Genomic DNA, 18787 nt, shown 5'->3' with positions numbered 1-18787 from the left:
CGCTTTTGGGGCAACTCAGGAATGGGAACTGGGAGCCACAGGATCCATCCAGGACACAGACCACTGCCGAGGAATCACACTGACCCCGGATGGATTGGAAAAGAGGGACACCCCCGTACAAAACTCCTGTATGCGCACATCTGCACACATGTACAAACACATGTATGCACACATGCACACCTACACACACATGCCCATACAGCTCTGCGTGTTCCCGGTGTGTTCCAGGACCCTTCGCCTGCAGCTGCTCCGGGGGGACGGCGGGGGCTGGGGGAGGACCCCCGGTACAGTCTCCTCCTGCACCCGCTCGGGGTCTCTTTCTCCCTCCACTCCGATCCCATCCCATCCTGCCGGGGGCCGCCCCCCGCCCGCGGGGACACACAGGGGACTGTCCCCGAGGGCCGGGTCTCGGGAGCGTGCGGGGGGCTCCCGCCGGCGGGCACAGGAAAGCGGCCCGCCGCCCCCCCGGCTCCGTCCGGGCCACCCCCGCCAGCCCCCTCCCTCCCCTCCCCCGCCCCGCCCCGCTCCCGCTTTCTTCGCCTTTTCTTTTCTTTCTTTTCCTTCTTTTTTTTTTTTTTTTTTTTTTTTTTGTTTCTTCTTTTTTTCCCCCAGAAGAGGCGCGGCGGGCGGAGGGGACCGGGGGGGCCGGGGCTGCCCGCCCCCGCCCGCGGCTCCGGAGGCGGCGGCGCCGGGAAGAGCCGCCGGCGGAACGGGGACCGGCCGGGAGCCCCGGGCCGGGGAGAGCCGGCGAGGAGGAGGAGGAGGGACGGGACGGTCTGTGCCGCGGCCCCCGGCCCCTCTGCCACTTCCTGGGAAACATGGTAATCCCTGGGGTAAAAATCCCTGTCCCTGCCGCTGCCCCTCCCCGTGGCTGCCGATCCCGCGGGCACCGGGTGGGTACGGGGTGGGCAGCGGGAACGACAGCGCAGAGAGGCCGGGAGCGAAGGGGGAAGGAGGTGCAAAAGCAGAGGTGGGTGTGGAGGTGGGTGTCAGGGCAGAGGTGGGTGGGAAGGCAGAGACAGATGTGAAGGTGGAGGCTGGGTGTGCAAGTTTGGGAATCAGGTGTGGAGGAGGCCGTGGCCGCTTGGGCAGGTGTGTGCGGGGCTGCATCCTGCGATGCTTAAACTTCCCTGCAAAGTTAGCGAGGGGGACGGCGTGCCGCGGCCGGGAGCTGCCGTGCGAGCCGTGCCAGCGCCGGGGACGCTCGCAGAGCGATTGGGGCGCTGCTCACCGCAGCCGGCACGTGCCGTTGCCCCGGGCTCTGCGCTGAGCGCGGGCCCCGCTCTGGGCCGGGCTGAGCGCTTGCATCGTGCCCTGCCAAAGCTGGTGACAGACAGAGGAATTGGTATTCAGGACTGGTCCCAGGCTCAAACCTCTCCTTCCTGAGCAGCGGGGAGAAAGGAGCTGGAGCTGAGTCACCCTGTGGCTTCGGGCATGGGTTAAACAACTTTACCACACCAAAACCCCAAAGCCCAGCCCGTCTTGTTGATGTAAACCAGTTTAAAAATATGGGTATTTGGGGAGAAATATCAATCTCTATTTAACAGCGCTTTGGCTTATTAAAATGGAAATAGCTTTGCAAATGTAAATCTCCTTATGCTCCCTAATGCCTTTGTTCCAGCTCCCTCCCAGCGGGTGGAGGGGCTGCTTTTGGATTCCTATGGGCTCCTGGCTGGCCCGGATGCAGCTTCGCTGAAAAACTTGGAGCTGCTGCACCATGGTTACCCCAAAGAGCCTCCCCCAGTGATGAAGTGCTTTGTCACACTCCATGAAAACATTTTTAGTTGGTCATTCCAGGCCAAAATATTCCCCAGCACAACTCAGGCTGTGTCTGGTGCCTCTATCAGTCCCTGGTTCTCTACTGACACTGGCTCACACAGTCCCTGCCACTGGATGAAGTCCTGGGTGATAAGACAACAGGAAACAGCCTCAAGTGGTGCCAGGGGAGGGTTAGACTGGATACTAGAGAAAAATTTCTTCACTGAATAAGTTGCCAAGCACTGGCACGGGCTGCCCAGGCAATGGTGGAGTCACCACCCGTGGGAGGATTTAAAAGACTGTTGGAGGCAAGGCAGGCAGTTCTGGCTCATCTCTCATGGCAGCATTCAGAGCTGGATAGATCCTCCTGTGCTGTTGTGGCTCCTCGCCTCAGTGTTGGGACGGGGAGGAAATCCAGCTGGGTAGTGCTGGGCATGGAGGTGGTGGGCACCCGGATAAGTTCAGCACTGGGGACCAGGTGGCTGCACCAGGGCCCCACTGGAGCAATATGGAATGGGGTGCTGGGCTTTGCCCTTCATCAGGGATTTTCCAGAGTAAGGTCTCCAGTCCATTCTAGGAACTGTACACAATAAGACAAAGCTTGAGGAGAAAGGTCCAGGGGCAGAAAGCCTGGACAGGAAACACAGTGGCAGATCAGGGCCCTGAGAAGGGACTGGCTTGCCTCATCTTCTGCCCAGCTCTCTGGCTTCTCCTGTCAGGTGTAGGGGCAGGAGATTCCTGTGTCAAGACACGGAAAAAAAGTCATTAAGAATTAACCAGAGCATGACTGCAAAGTGCTTTAGCTAAAGCACATTAAAACTAATTAAGCTGAATTAACCATGGCCCTTTTGTCTCTGTATGGGCTCCTGGACCAGGGATTAGCTGCCTGAAAGTAATGCTCACCTTGAGCTAATCCCACCAGACTTCCTGGGTGCTCTTACAGGAGGGAGCACAACCCGGCTGCTTGGAGGATGCTCCTCTTCCCCACTCACCAATGGGGTCCCCTTGATAGGTGTGCCAGACTCATCTCTGAGCTGCCAGGAGCGCAGCCCGGGCATCACAGGAGCTGTGGGGTGGGTTCTCTCCATGTACCAGCCATGCCACACAGCCTCCAGCTCCTGCAGCACTGAGAGAATGAACTGGGAACGGCTGGTCCACAGGTGGCACAGCCCCAGTGTCCTCACCCTGCTCTGGGGCAGTGCGGGGGGATGCAACACAGCAGAACGCTTCCCAGAAAATACAGGAATAATTCAGAGTTTGGCGAATTCAGCAATGAGTCTGGACCAAAACACCCTATCCATCTTCAGATGTTTGTCCTTCCTCCCATCTGCTGCATTCCTGCAGCGAGCTGCGGAGCCCGGCACAGCCCCACGATCTGTCTGGTCTGACTCCTCTTAACCCCTCGGCTGCTGCGGCTCCTCCGCCTCCTCATGGCTGGCGGCCGAGCAAGGCGGCTGCTGCCTCGGGGCTTATCCCAGGCTCCTTAACCACAGCCCGGCTCTGGGAACCGGACCCGCCCCGCCTGCGCTGTGCTTGCTGTGCTCCATCCCGGCTCCTCCCGTTTCCAGCCCAGGAGGGTTTGGAGCCCCTGAGCTCAGCAGCATTGCCAGTGTGGGCATCCCAGGGTCCCGACAGTGGCACAGCGCAGCGTGGGATGGTGGGCAGCGACAGCGGGTCAGGCGGAACGGTGTCCCTGCTGCGGGGCCACTCTCCCACCAGCGACACTTGCCTCTCTCCCGCAGGATGCCGGGTCACTGGATGCGGCGGTGCAAAGTGCTCTCCAGGCCCTCTACCCGCCCTTCGAAGCCACGGCTCCCACCGTCCTGGGCCAGGTGTTTCGGCTGCTGGAGACCAGCTACCAGGGGGATGGGCTCTGCTGCCTGCTCCAGTTCCTCATCCCCGCCAAGCGGCTCTTCGAGCGCCTGCGGCAGGCGGCCTGTGTAAGCCCCCGTGCCCCACCACGGTGCCCCCATGAGCGGCTCCCAAACTCCCAAACGGGGGTTTGCCCTAAGGGGTCCTGCCTGCATGGGCACGCTGCCCTATGGGCTCCCTCCCTGCACGTCCATTCCTTGTCCCATCCGCTGCCTGCAGAGGGGACCATGGCACACCCGGCTCCCTGGGATTTGTCCAGCATATGTGGTTCCTGCAATAAGGGCAGAGGGACTCTGGGGTCATCTTGTCTTGATCCTAGAGAGGCTTAAGCAGGGGTTTTCCCTCTGTAAGCACATGGGTAGACTCTGCAGTGTGGGAATAGCCATGGCTCAGGGTGGGCTTGCAGGGCTGTGCTGCAGGGCCTTGGCTCAGTGACGTGCATTGGGTCACCAGGCTCTTTCATCCTCGTCACGGGAGGCACGGGGCTGGGCAGCAAGAGCGTGTGGGGGTGGCTGGGAGGCACAGAGCTGGCAGGGCTCCCTCATGCACTGTGTTCTTCCTCCTTCCCAGGCTCCCTACTTTAACCGCATCTTTCTCCATGAAGGCTGGCCCTTGTGTCTGCACGAGAAGGTGGTTGTGCACCTCGCACCGCTCAACCCCCTCCTGCTGCGCCCCGGGGACTTCTACCTGCAAGCAGAGCCCTGTGAGGAGCACACAGCGCGTGTCACCATCAAGCACCTCTCCCTGGACCTGCGCTCCGTGGAGGAGACACCTGTCCCCGAGGCCACCCACGCTCTGCTCTTCACCAACGCATGGCTGGAGGAGGTGAACAGCAGCTGGGCCGGAGCTCCCCTGCACACCTGCCTGGTGGCCACGGAGAACGGCGTCACCCCACTGCCATGGAGCCGGATTGCCACGCCTGAGTTCACTGACAAGCCCAGGGCTGGAGCTGACAGTGTGCCCGCTGGTGCCTGGCATGAACCTGCTCCTGAGACTGCACCTGGCACACTTGTGCTCCATGGCACAGTGAATGTCCCCACGCCCTACAGCAACATTGTGGGCACCATCCCAGGCTGCAAGGCCACCTCTCGGAAGTCAAGCCAGGGACGATATCCAGGACTGATCAAGGTGGAGCAGGCAGGTCTGCGGAAGAAGCCAGCCACGCTGGCTGTGCCCAGCCTCAGTGAAATCATCAGCCAGAACCTGGAGGGGGAGTATGTGGACCTGCTGGAGCAATCCCAGGAGGACTTGGATGTCCTGACCAGATCCCTGTTGCCCACCTGTCTTCCAGGGAGCATAAGTGCTGGGGCCGACGAGATGCTCCCCTGGGCAAATGGGGGATCAGGAGCAGATTCTTGGCCCTGTGGGGGAGCACTGAGCTCAGAGGAGAGTCCCTGCAGCCCGTGCCTGGGGAGTAAGATAAGCCAAGAGCCAGAGTCACATGGCCCAAAGTCCCGCCAACGTGACTCCTACATGGCCGCGCTGCAGAACCCGGTGAGCTTTGGCTCCGGGCTGATGGCAGCCATCCTGGAGGAGCCCGACAGCCCTGGCTCCGAGCTGCCCCCTGCCACCCCCCGTGAGACCCCCACACAGCACAGGAAGGGGGCTGGCAGCCCCATGCTCCTCACCCGCCAGTCCCGCCGAGCGGCTCCTGCGGTGCCGGGCCAAGGGGGGTTGGTGCAGAGGGGCAGCCCCCGGCTCCCCCCAGGTTCCAGCCACAAGTTCTCCTTCCTGAAGGGCACGCGGCTCGGGGCAGCCCCCGAGGATGAAAGAGTCAGCAGCCAGCACGAGGGGGCCTGGAAGAAGATGTCGGCCATCTACTCACCCAGGATGGGCAGAGCCAGGGCAGCAGGGAAAGGTACCATCCTGTGGGGCTGCGGCACCTGACCAGGCTCTGCTGGGGCTCTGCTATTTCTCTGCTTCGCTGAGTGTCACCAGCTCCCCTCTCCTCTATCCCTGTGCACAGGTACGAATGCAGCCACTGCTGCTCCTGTGGAGGAACGGTCTCTGGAAAGTTCCAGCTGCAAGAATGGTCCCTCTGTGCCCAGCACTGGCACTGCTGTTCGGGAGCCTCCAGCCTGGCAGGACCTGCACGCTGGGCTGCTGCGCTCAGGCATCATCTGCCTGCCAGGTACTGCTGGCACCATGAGCCTGGGGAATGGGCGGGAGAGGCCTCTGGATGGAAACACAGGCTGCTGGAGAGAGTGTTTTGCAGGAAGGTTTCAGGGCTTTGCTGGAGGCCAGAAATACTCCAAGCGGAAAATTTTTTTTCAGCTGGGCAAAAACATTAAAAACATAAATGCAGGCAGCCTGTGCAGAGCAGCTGCCCTGGTCCCAGCCGCCCCAAGCCCTCCCACACCATTCCTCTCCAGTGAAGCTGTTCAGCTTTAGCTGCCAAACACTAAACGTTTGGCTCCTTCTTTTTCCCAAGAACCAAAAAGCATTAACAAAACCCATCTTCTCAGGAAAAACGTCCCCACCAGCTCTGGAATTCCAGACATTCATGCCAAGAGCACCCCTGGGCTGGCTCTCCTCCTCCCAAAGGGCCAGAGGGGCTGCACCATGGCAGGCTGAGCTGAGGCAGCACTGATGGTTACCCCAGCCCATTCTGGGGTGCTCAGGTCTGGCAGCTGGCTGCCAGAGGAGTCACTCACCGTTTCTCCACAGGGAGCTCAGACAGGCTGGGCAGGGCCCTCCTCCTGGTGACCACCAGTGGCAGCGCCTGGAGGGCTGCGTGGTGCTCAGCTGCCGAGCTGGCAAGGCTCATCCTCTGCCTCTGCTCCCTCCCCAGGTAAGAGCCAGCACAACCTGCCAGGGACCCCCAGCTGCTGCCTGGCTCAGGGCTCCCAGGCTAAGTTGGGATGGATTCCCAGCATCCCACACACTCTGGTTTGGGCACATCCCTGAGGTGCCTGGACCATGCCCCTGCCAGAGGCACATGCTCTGAGACCTTGGCAGGGACATCCCTGCAGGGATGAGGCCACTGCCTGTTCCTGTAGGTTCCTGCCTGCCTGGGGGTGCAGAATGTGGGAGGGGGCTTTGAGAGGGCCCAGGGAAGGACCCCCACTCCTGCTGTGTTTCCCCTCGCTAGGCAAGAAGTGAAGAATGGTGAGAAGCGAGAAGCAAAGGATGCTGGGCTGACGGTTGTGGTGGATGCCCGGAAGCAGCCGCCCGCTCCCGTCCTATTCTCAGCCCTCCGTTCTGTCCAGGTATGCCAGGCTCTGTGTGCCTGTGCCATAGACATGCCAGGGGTGTCCCTGTCTGGGAGGGAGTGCTGCCTCCTTTTGGGGGTCCCTCAGAGCCTCCCCTGTGCCCACTCTCCATGTGATCCCTGAAGGTCCTTTCTGAGCCCTGCCATCACTCAGCTGGCATCACCAAGAGCCCTTCAGTATCCTGATATGTGAGTTCACCAGGAAATGGGCTCTGCAGTGACAATCCACTGTCATGGCAGAGTCCTTGTGCCAATGCCCAGGTAGTGCCACAGGAGTGCCCTGTGCTGTCCAGGGGCTATGGGGTCCCCCCTGCCACAGCCTTTGTATGCCCAGTAAAACCCACATTGGCCCTGATGTTCGTCATATGGAGAAGTGTCACTGGTGTCAGAGAAGGGGTTCACTCATGAGGCTCTTCCCATGGTCCTTTGCCAGGGAGGCAAGGTGGCTGGGACAAGGTCATGGCCTGAGGGAGATGTTTCCATCTCCCACACCAGTGAGAGTGGGAGCCTTTTCCTTTGCAATGAGCTCACCAGCCTCAGCTGACCCAGGAAAGTCCCACACTACGTGGGTGACCTGAGGGCTTTGTGTGGGGTTTGCCCTGGTGATTCTCCCCTGCCTCCCACAGAGTGTGTCTCCAGGCTGCATTCACAGCATGCTGCTCCTGGCCGAGAAGGAGCTGGTCTCCCACCGTGAGAAGCTGTCTGGGGTGCAGGTGAGCCTGTCCCTGTCCCCTGAGCTGGTGCAATAGGGGGTTATTCTCTGCTCCAGGCAGCCTTACAAGCCCTGTGCCCTGCAGGTGGAGACCCTGACATCGCTGAAGGCTCTGGGCCGCCACGTTGACAGCTCCCAGCTGCCCCCAGAGCTGGACGGTGCCTTCCCCTACTGCCACGGCGAGTGGGTTCAATTCTTCCAGGTGTCTGTTACCACGCCATGAGCCATTGCCTCACCTCCCCTGTGTCCCTCTGTCCCCACTGCGTCTTATGTGTCCCACACACATCCCTGGAAAAGCAACAGGGAGGGCTGGGAGAGGGGAATGAACAGGAGAGCTCTGAGCACAGGAGGGTCAAGCTCTTTCCTATGTGCTCCTGCCTGCAGCTGCCCATCCACCTCCTCACTCCCTTCCTCATCAGTTTTAACCCACTGCCTCACAGTATTTCCTGCTCTGTCCTGGTGCTTCTCCTCCTCTTCCTCCTCCTCCTCATGGGCAGGCTGCCCCCACTGACCCACGGTGTGTGTCCCCCACAGAAGCTGCAGCCCTTCACAGCCAGCCTCAGGCGGGCATCGGAGCTGCTGCAGCACTGCATCCAGGAGCTGCAGAACACCAATGCACTGGCTGGGACACAGGTAATGGGTGGCAGCACCACAGGTTGGGGACATTCCCAATGTGCCCATCTGCAGTGCAGCCACAGCAACATTTCCCTCCAGTTCCCCAAAACTTGGCATAACCATTCCCAGACTGGCTGCTCCTGGCCACGGGGCTGTTCCCTGTCCCCTCTGCTCCTGCCTGGGGATCAGCCCCTGTTCTGGCTGAGGCCCCAGGTGAGACTCCTCTGACCCTCCCTTCCTCCACAGGATGCAGCTGCAGGCATCAGGAGGCACCAGGAGCTGATGCAGAAGGTGCTGAGTGACGCTCAGCTGGTGCGGGTGCAGCGCGAGGGGGGGTTCCTGCTGGCCCGGCTGCGCAGGGAGGCCGCCCGCCTCTGCGCCTCCGACCACATCAGGTAGGACAGGGCAGTTCTGCTGGTCAGGGGGGGACAATGCCAGGGACCCCTGCTCCTGCTGGCTGACAGAGCCACCTCCCCATGGACAGCCCTGTCCCCGTGAGCCCAAGCTATTGCCATGATCAATTCTGCTCTAGAAGCATGGACCACATGTCTGGGACAGCCCATTGCAGGAGTCCCCTCATCCTCACTGGTGCCAGATCCCTGAGAGGGTCTCCTGTCCCAGGCAAGGCCAGATCTGTCGCGCTCTGCAATGCCGGCAGCAGTGCCTTGGGCTGGGCTCGGGAAAAGCCACTAGAGGGGGCCAAGTCCCGGCCATGCCGCGCCCAGCCAGCTGTGCTGTGCTGTGCTCCTCTGGCCATGCCGTGATCGTCCGGTGATGTGCACTTGTCTGGCCGTGCCATACTCATCCAGTGATGTCACAATCTGGCCGTGCATGGCTCCTCTGGCCATGCTGCAGTCATCCAGTAATGTCACCCCCACCTGGACGCGCCATACTCCTCCAGTGATGCCGTCATCTGGCCATGCTTTACTCCTCCAGCCATGCTGTAACTGGGCCATTCCATACTCACCCGGTGATGTCGCTGTCGGCCGGGAATGCTGCACCCATCTGGTGATACCGCACTGCTCCAGTCACACCATGCTGCTCCAGAGTCATGCATTGAGGCAGCACTGATCCACTGCTCCTTCCTGCTCCCTTCTCTCCCTGTACTGATAGACGGGGCTTTCCCATCCCATGGTCCCTGCTATCCATTTGCTCCATGGCTTGGGAAGATATCCAGGTGCCTGCAAGGCTGGGGTCAAGAGCTGGGCAAGAGACCTGCTCCCCTCCACTTTGTGCTCACCTGGCAGCACCTGGCCCTGATGGCCTCTCTCCTCCCAACCCCCAGGACTGGTATGGAGTTGGCTGAGGGGCTGTATAGTCAGCTGGAGGAAGAACTTCACAACCTCGTGTCCCAGTCCAACAGCTGCCTGGAGCGCCTGCAGTTCCTCCGCAAGGTCCGGGAGCTCGAGACTCAGTTTGGCAAGGTGAGCTGGGTGTCCCTGGGGTGCCACAAGTTGAAGTTTGCCCTCTGTCTTGTTCCATGATTGAGTGCTTTGCTCACGTTTCCTTTATTTTTGATGATGATAGAAGCCTGGAGAATGGCAGGATTGCCTGAGCTTTGATTTTCATTATAGGCATCTGTGTGTGACTGAGCATGGGCTGGGGTGCTGGGCTGCGGCAGGAAGGGGAGGTGCTGTGGACACGCTGCTGCTGCCCTGGCTGGCCCCTCCTGATCCCTGTTCTGCTCTCTCACAGCTGGGGTCCTGGCTGGATGGGGAGGCAGCAGCTCGGCTGCAGGAGATGGGCACCGAGGATTGGAGTCCTGACAGCTGCCAGGGCTCCACCGAGCACTTCAAGGAGTTCCTCACCCAGGCCACAGTATGTCTGGAAGGGCTTTACTGTAACAGACATCCTCTGGGTTTGGAAAGAGGCTTCTGGGCAGAACTGAGTGTCCCCCATCTGTTGAGTCACACTGCAGTTGCACACTCAGCAGTTGGGGACTGTTGAGTCCCCAGCATTGTGGGGACTCTGGGCAGTCCTGCTCCTGTGAGGGGGTGGCTGCACTGTTCCTTGATGTGTGCTGGGCTGGGACTGATGTCCTTGCTGCACTCCATCCTTTTTCCTACAAAGCCTGGGCATCCATCAGACAACAAATAACATTGTGATGAAGATCTTCTGGTTCCCCTGGATGTGTAGGCCCTTTAGTCACATGCACTGCAGGGAGGGTGAGGCATGGTGACCCCACTTAGGACAGGGAGTGCATTGGGTCCATTTTAAACCAGGCCAGGGCAGAGCAGAGATTTGGAGAATCCCATTGCTTTGTTAGTTCTCACTTGCCCAGAAGTGTTTCCCATCCAGCTGTAATGGTGATGGATGGGCTAATGGCGATGCCAAATGCCACCTGCAGTGCATCACCCTGCACATACCCTGCACATGTATCCCAGGTCAGCACCATTCCCAAGTGTGGAGCTGATCCCTCCTCCTGTCTCTGCAGGCTCGGTACCAGCATGGCCTCACCCTGTGCCAGGAGGCAGCTAAGGTCCGAGGCAGGACATTCCCTGAGGCAGATGCCTTCCAAGTGTCTGCAGCCCTTTTCCAGTCAAAGCTGATGAGCTTCTCCCAGCAGCTGGAGCGGCGGCAGGCAGAACGGGAGATGCTGCAGGAGCTCGTCCGGTTCTCCAACAAGGTGGGTGCAGGGGATCTCCCCCCGCAGGACATGGTGCTGCTGGTGGCCACGAAAGCAGCCACTGTCACCTCTTTTGCAGGTGGCAGGGCTGAAGCTGGACTGCCGGCAGTGCTCGGCCCGGGCGCAGCGTGGGGAGGGCCAGGCACTGCGGTGCCTGCAGAGATCCTTCCAGAAGCTCTCGGTGGAGTTCGCCCTGGAGAAGCTGAAGGAGATGAAGGCTCAGGTGCGCAGGATGCAGAGCAGCCAAGGGTTGGCAGCCTGGACAGAGGCACAGCACAAGTACCAGGAGACCCGGCAGATCCTGGAGGAGATGCTGGCAGAACTGCAGGAGGCCTGGGGAGCACAAGCTGATGGGCAGGGAGACTCTTCCAGCCCCCCCAGCCCAGGGTCTGCAGCTCCTCACATGGAAGTCCCGGTGTGCAGAGCAGCCCCCAGCCCCGAGCCAGCAGTGCTGGGGGGCAGGGGGCTGGCAGAGCAGCCAGAGACCAGCACTGAGGGGCCAGGACAGCCCCAGGGACCGGGACAGTCCCAGCCCAGCACCACTCCTGGCTCCACGCTGGGTGTGGAGCAGAGCTCTCTGCAGCCTCACTGCCAGCTGGAGCCTCAGGATGCCTGCACCTCTCACCACCACATCTCTGCTGACACCCCCCATCCCAAGCCCAAGAGCAAAGCCAGCCTGGGAGTGACAGGACACCTCACCCAGGAGCGCAGCCAGCCCCGTCGGAGGCGTCCCGTCACCCTGCCTCCCTGGACACGCTTCCCAGGAGCTGACCCACCATGTCCTACTGCTGTGTCCCATGGGACTGCCTCAGATCCCAGCACAGCTGGTGCACCAGCGGGGCCACAGGCAGAAGCTGCCCAGTACTTCCAGATTTCCAGCCAGAGCAGTTTCTCCTCTGAAGACTCAGATTCACAGAACTCCATGGAAGAAGTCCCAGCAGCAAACATGGCTTTGCCCAGGGACCTCCAGAGTCCCAGACCACCCTGCCCATCCGAAAAGGCCCACCAGATCATTTACCTGGAGAACCACCACACTGAAAGTTCAACTAAAGCAAATGCCAAGTAACCAGTCCCTCCAGTTTCTGTCCAGCTGCATAAGTCTAGATCACAGACTGGATGAGACTTCCCATGCTCAGAGGTGGGATGCTGGAACTTCTTACCCCACCCTCAGTCCAAGAATCTTTGGTTCCCTGTTCTTAGTGTTCTACCTGCCATGGATCAGCAGTAATTCCATCATCAGCTCACAGGGTTCATTCACAATCTACCAGATGTGTAGCAATCCTCCCATAAAGTGCCTTTATCCCTACCTTGTCTCAGTCAGTGGGGAGGGTTCCCACATTAGAAACTGTGCCTGGAGTATCCTAGCGGAGTGCAGACCTGTGAGATGTTCCTGTCACTCACTATGCTCCCTGCTCCACTGGAAGATTTTACCATCCCTATGCTGCTGCTGCAGCCCTGTCTGAGCCCCAGCAGTGGGCCCTGGGTTTGTATGTGCTCATTAACACAGGACTAACTCCATTAGCATTAATAAACCTGAAGAGAAGCACCTGGATGGTCCTCATGGAGGAGAATGAGAAGTTGTGTCTCAATGAGAGCCAGCTGCTGGGGTTCCAGGTTCCAACTGTTCCCACCACCCCAGCACAGTGCCCGCAGGCACCTGGTGCCACCAAGAATGCCCCCTGTGCCCCCTACATGGGCTGTGCCCGCAGCCTGGCTCTCCTACTTGCTGCCAGCACCTTGGCCCTGCTAAAAGGACCCTTTTGTAAGGGTTAAGTGCCTCAGTCTCCTGTTCTCCCTCCAGTACATGAGCACAGTGGTGTCATCCTGCCCAGCCTCCCCACTCTGTTTTGGGAACGTGCTGTCCTGAAGCCTTTGGGACCCATTTGGTCTGGGTGCGACCCTGCTAATCCCAGCCCAAGGCAGCCCGAGGTCCCCAGAGACGCTGTCCCCGCAGGCACATCCCTGCTCAGCCTGTTGGGGCAGCCGGGAGGGGGTGATGGCAGGCGGGACCCCGACTGGCGGGGCCAGGCCCTGGCCGGCCGCCCCCCTGGGCAGCCACAGCATGAGCTAATCAAGAGACATCAGAGGAGAAGCGATCTCTGCCTTGGAGGCCGTTCCAGAAAAACACCCTCCTCCTCCTCCTCCTCCTCCTCCTCCCAGCCCAGCACGGTCACGGCTCGCACCCTGCGGGATGCTGCGCCTCAGCAAAGGGCACTCGCCCATCCCAGTCTGGCCGAGCATCACTCATACCCCCCTCAGCCTTGTTTTTGCCAGATCCCAGAGCCAAGCCCCGCTGAGCTCCTCACGGCCCCAGCTGCCCCCCGCGGGCGCCACGCTCCTCCTGTCTGGGCCATTACTGAAGCATTAACGGCACCGACCCCGGCCCTGCCCTGTCTCAGGACCTCTGCCTGTCACCACTCCTGGTCCTACACAGTTGTCTGCTCTTTACTTCTCCCTACAGTTTTTTTAGACTCCATCTTCCCCAACTCAACACGGATTTCCCTACTGATGATTCTGTCCCGGCTCCACTGAAATCCTGGTCGCTGACTCCATCCCATTCCTTTTGGTTTGAAAGTCATCCTGGAGAACCTGGACAGGTCTGCACAGCCTGTCCTGTGGAGCCTCAAGTTTGTTCCATTCTCCAATAATGGCACGTCCTGAGTGGCACCAAGGTCCCTGAGCCAGGACATTTCTACCTCTCCATGATATGTCCCTGCTCCCCATCCCCATGCCCTACAGCTGGGTGTGCCCATGTGGCCAGTGCGAGCCGTGCCCATCTGGATGGGACCCAGCTCACTGCCAGAGCCAAAAACCTTTTCTCCCTCCAGCATCATTCCAAGCCAAGCCTGACAGTTCCCTTGCTCAATTTTCCACCCTGTTGAGAGCTGATCTGCTCTATCCCCCCCATTACAGCTTTTAGGTTGGAGAAATAGCACTTTCCAGTGAAAAGGAGAGTCATTTTTCAAACCAGATGGAATTATGATTCTTCTGAATAAAGCAAACAATGACTTTCCTGTTGTTTTCTTTTTCCCTAAGTAAAATAAAAAAAAGGATATTTTGCAAATCCTGAGTTTAACTGATAACAAAAAGGGGAATTTCCGGCCTGTGACTGGAGGGTGAATCGTTTCCCTGGAAGGGTTCTGTGCACTCCAGAGCTGTCAGCCCCCACAGCTGGATGGGCATACCCAGATCCCTCCTTCCCTCCTACCAAAACGTGTTTTGCAACATTCTGGCAAAAATTTTCTTATCTTTGCTGATCCTTCAGCACATGATTTATGACTCCCCAGTTTGACCAATTAAGCCATAACCTTTCCAGAAAGGCAAGTACAGGAGTTAATCAATGTCTCCTTTCCCTCGTGAAATGGCAAAATCATTTGTCAGGGGCTGGCAGGGATCCAGCAGTGTGGGCTGGTCAGGGTCTGGCAGGGCCAGGTGCAGAGCACCCTCCAACCTTGGAGGGAAACTCCCACAAAATCCCAGGAAATACTTTTTTCCAAAGGAATAAGGGTCAAAAAGGTTGGGTGCAGCAGATGACAAAACCAGCTCAGAGGAGTGGAGGGCCCATGATCAGGTCACAGATGCCAGCCCCAGGGAATGACCTTCTCTTGCCATGGCAGTTCCTAGGTCAGCCACTCCCCCTGTGCTTCCTGAGCCCCAGCAGGGCACACACTGTGTGGGTTGGCACAGAGCAGGGAGCTCAGACCACAGACGGCCACAGCACTCATCTTCCTCCTCCTTCTCCTCCTCATCAGCAGATTCCCATCAAGCTCTGCCCTACAAACCGCAGGGGCTGCAGGGTCAATGGGTTCAATTGTGATAAGACAGAGCAAAGAGGAAAAACAGAAGAGGAAGAGCAAGAGGCACTGGGGTTCCCGCACTCCCAGCCACTGCCACAGTTGTGCCCTGTCCCAGGCAAGGAGGAAGTGTGACAAGGCAGACATGCAGTGACAACAGCATGTGGGAAAATTCAGAGCCACCCACATGGGCCCCTCTGCAGTTCTGGTGCCAGCAGAGCCACCACAGGCCCATTCCTGTCCTGGCAGCCCCTGAATGGGGTTCAGCCACAAACAGCCCCAAGAGTTCAGAAGCACAAGTTGGGGGCTTGGTCCATGCCACAGTGGAAACTGTCTTGCCTGGATTTGTCCTCCTGGGTGACAGCCAGGGCAGTGGGTCTGGTTTCAGCAGGTAAACACAGAGGCAGCTCTGGGTGCAAGAGGCAGCTGAGCTGTGGGACAAGGACACCGGCTCAGTCCTGCCTTTGGGACATGGCTGCAAGCAGAGGTATCCAAGAGAAGCTTCATTATCTCTGAGTGCTTGCTGTGGCAGAGCAAAAAGAGGTTTTGCCTGTCACTGAGCTGGGGTTGCTGGTGCTTTTGGGAGCTGCAGGATAGCCATAAGAAATGGAAAACCAGAGAAACCAGTGATACCAGAGGAAAACAGGAAGGGTGAGGGGTAATGCCAAAGGGTAGAGCTCCAAGGGCTGGACGTAACTCAATCTGATCTGAGCTGGCCAGGGAAAGGCCAACCCAGCTGCATTCCAAAATCCCAGCTGCGCTGCATCCCCGAGGGATGGATGGAAAATGCCTTTGGCAGTGCTTGCTCAGGGCCCTGCAGACACCCGCCCTGGGAAGATGATGACAGCACACAGGTGACCTGCATGGGGGACACACACGGCTCATGGGTTTTCCCCGGGGGAACCACCCAGCTTCAGGCATTAAATCCGGATGTGTGAGCTCACAGAGGAGCACAAACACTCCATGCACCATCTGGGGAGCACAGACCCTTCTTGTTTCCCCCTGCAGACCCGTTGGAGCCTGCAAGCTATGAAGGTGGTGAGGGATTACCGGGGAGCGGTGCCCTGGGGGAACAGAGGCCCTGGGGAGGGAGGGCTGGGGGGGTTCCAACAAACTGCCGGGAAATGACAGCCAGAGGCTGGAATTCAGTTTGCACCAGGTACGGCCAGATCACTTTGCAAAACATTGTGTTTGGCTCATGACTGTCCTGGCAGTGGAGGTGGGCCCATCCTGCAGCACTGCAGCCCACCCTGGAGTGCTGGGGGACCCTGCCACAGTGGGACTGGCCTTGTGGCCATCCTGGGGCCACCAGCCGGGAAAGGTTTGGCACAGATGGAGAATCCACCTCCCCTGTATGCATTGCTGCTGTCCAACACAGGACCCACCTCCCAAGGGCTTGCTTGGGACCTTGCCAGGGAAGCCCCCAGCTTTCCTACCCCACCGTGCTTGCAGACCCAATAAACCCGGAGAATTTCGAGAGGGTTTTTTTTCTCTCATTTCTTTTAAATAAAAATACAGACTCCGCCTAAAAGCAAAGACATTACATAATTAATTCCTCCTGAGCCCCCCCCCGGGAGCTCAGAGAGGCTGGTTATCAGCTGCTGGCCGGTCCCTTCAGGCCATGCTGGTTCAGGCTCCGCATTTTTCGGGAACAGCCTCTGGCTCAGCCCGTGCCGTGAGCCGGGAGCCAGAGCCCCGGGCTGGTCCGGCAGCCCCGCACATCCCTCCCGCTGCCCCGGGAGCACCGGAGCTCCACGGGCCGTATCTGCCCTGCGGCTGCCACACCGGAGCGCACCGCGCCTGCCGGGGGGGCAGGTGGAAAAACAATCTGCTGTTCCTTAAAAAGCCACTTCTCCTCCCAAAGGAAAGGCTGCAGTGCTTGGGCTGGCACAGCTGCCCACAGCTGGGAACAAGCCCCCCTTTATGCCGGCTCTAACCCCACTGCCTCGGGAGCCCCGCGCTGCCCTGAGCCCGTCCTGCTCAGCCCTGGCCCAGTGCCAGAGCTGCCTGTGGCAACCAGAGCCCCAAAGCCAGCGTGATGCCACCACCAACCCCATCCTCCCTCGCCCCAGCCCGGATGCCCTTATGGACCCTTGGCTGCGGCTGCTGCCGAGCCCCTCGGCTCTGCCCACCGCGCATGGAGCAGCTACAGGACTTTCATCCCGGCTTTGGGAAGTAATTTCCCATGCTCACATCAGGGGTGTGGGAGGGGTGGTTGCTGCATCTTGCATGCCAGGATGCCCACACAGCCCCCAGAGCTCCCCGCTGGCCCTGCCATTGTGGACATAAAACATTTTGTCCTGAAGTCCCATCCCTGCAGGGTCCCTCACAGACCCTCACCCCGGGGCGATGCCGGGCACCCCGCACAGGTGCGGGGGGCTGCAGGAGCAGCGGCTGGGCTGAGGCTGAGTTTGGGGAATACCCGGGGCGGGAAGCAGCGAGGAGATGGGCAGAGCTCCTGAAGTCGGTTGACGACTTAACAGGGCGACTCAGAGCAGACACTGCCCCTTTTCAGGGTTGTTTATCTGCCTGCACAAGGGACTGAGTCAGGATGTGCGGGCACTGGAGGGGCTGCAGCCGCCCCGGCACACACCCAGCAGAGCAAACAGCGGCTCTGTGTGTGCAGGACACACGGCAGGGACCGGCGCTGCAGGGACCGGCGCGCTTTGAAGCAGCTCCAGGAGAGGGGCGGGGGCGAGGAGAGTCGCAATCCTGCACTGAACACCTTGAGCAAATGAGGAGTTATTCTGGGCTTCAGCAGTGCAAACACCCTCTTAATGCAACCCTGTCTTAGTAAGAAGAGTAAAAATAACAGTCCAGCAGTGTGGCTGGACTACCATGGGCGGCATTTTCCAGTGCCTGGGCAGAGAGATGCCTCCGCAGTACAAGGTGGTGAGTGAAGTGGGCACTAAAGCTGCAAACAAGGGAGGTTTCCTCTTGGTGAGGTGCTGGGACCAAGCCCAGAGCTCCCTGGATAGCCCTGAGGGACAACCCTGACTGGACAGAGCCAGAGGGACAGCCCTGGGACAGGGCTCCAGGGGACAGCCCCGGGACACGGCCCCAGGGGACAGCCCTGGGACACGGCTCCAGGGGACAGCCCCGGGACATGGCCCCAGGGGACAGCCAGGCATTTGTGTCCTGCCACTTCTGCCCGAGGTGCCAGAGCAGGGACAGGTACTGTGAGTGGCTCCCACTCTGTGCTCGGCAGGAAACCAGAGAGAAGATAATCCCAGCCCTGCCCAGCAGCAGACACCCCAGCTTGCCCAGTCCCACACATCCCACACACCCCACACCCCTCACAGCAACAACCTGCTCGTGCTTCCAAGCAGAGTGAGACATGGCTGCTTCCAATTCCTGCCCTGCCGGCGGTGCTCTGCTGGCTGTTAGTCACACATTAACTCAAGTGTGCACCTCCGCTGCAGAGTGCATCCAGAGTTCACTCTGGGGCAGGAGGAGGAGCGGGCTTGTGCCGGCAGAGCAGAACCCAGCAGCACCAGCCCTGGCAGAATGGGCACTCACCAGCACCAGGGGCAGAGGTTCCTGTGCCCAGGAAGCAGCCTTGGGAGCAAGGCCAGCTCGGGGCAGGTGACACCAGCTGTGAGCTCCCATGGCCACCAGCCCTCCCCAGGCATCACAGTGGCCTGGCAGTGGACAGCAATTCCTGTGGCCCTGATGCTCAGAGAGTGGGGCAGCCCATGGGACCCTTGCCCCCACTGACCCCTCCCTGCATCCATGGCAACTCAGCCCAGTGCTGCCCACGAGGACCAAGGGGTCTGGGAAGAGGGAGAGGGTTTCATTTTCAGTGTCTCTTCTCGAATCTGAACAAGGAGAGCAGGACCCAGCCATGAGAGTGGCGCACTGACAGGGCAGCACTGTTCCTGTATGGACCTTCCTGGGGTGAGGAGGCCCTGCTGGCACAGGCTGTGCACTTGGTAAAGGCTCCCACCATGACCTGCACACCCCCAGCCCATACAGATCCATGGTGGAGTAGTACATGAATTGTTTCCATTAAAACCAGCTGTCCCAAGCTTTCTATCAGCAAGGATTTGCTGCTTCTGCTCCAATATCCCTCCCCACCTCCCTTAAAGAAGGTGATGGAGGATGGGGCTCCTCAGCCATGGCTGCATTGGGGACAGTGCTTCTGTAAAAGCAGCCATGTGCCCCAGAGCAGGACATACCAGCACACGGGGCTCCTCCTG

At 59.6% G+C, this 18787-nt stretch overlaps 1 protein-coding gene across 1 annotated transcript; it reads left to right on the top strand.

The window, feature by feature from the left end:
* Positions 1-691: 691 nt before the first annotated feature.
* KIAA1755 (KIAA1755 ortholog) lies at positions 692-13807 on the top strand. Its single transcript, XM_077187352.1, has 14 exons — positions 692-821; positions 3501-3698; positions 4201-5488; positions 5597-5761; positions 6298-6421; positions 6722-6839; positions 7468-7554; positions 7639-7755; positions 8088-8186; positions 8415-8563; positions 9454-9592; positions 9864-9986; positions 10603-10794; positions 10874-13807. Exons 1-14 carry the CDS (start codon positions 819-821, stop codon positions 11858-11860), a joined length of 3789 nt encoding a protein of 1262 aa, XP_077043467.1. The 5' UTR covers positions 692-818; the 3' UTR covers positions 11861-13807.
* The last annotated feature ends 4980 nt before the right edge of the window (positions 13808-18787 follow it).

This window comes from Agelaius phoeniceus, chromosome 17, assembly GCF_051311805.1.
Source record: "Agelaius phoeniceus isolate bAgePho1 chromosome 17, bAgePho1.hap1, whole genome shotgun sequence".
Taxonomy (NCBI): domain Eukaryota; kingdom Metazoa; phylum Chordata; class Aves; order Passeriformes; family Icteridae; genus Agelaius; species Agelaius phoeniceus.
The sequence above is the reverse complement of the archived record's forward strand: the minus strand, read 5'-3'. Positions and strand labels throughout refer to the sequence as shown.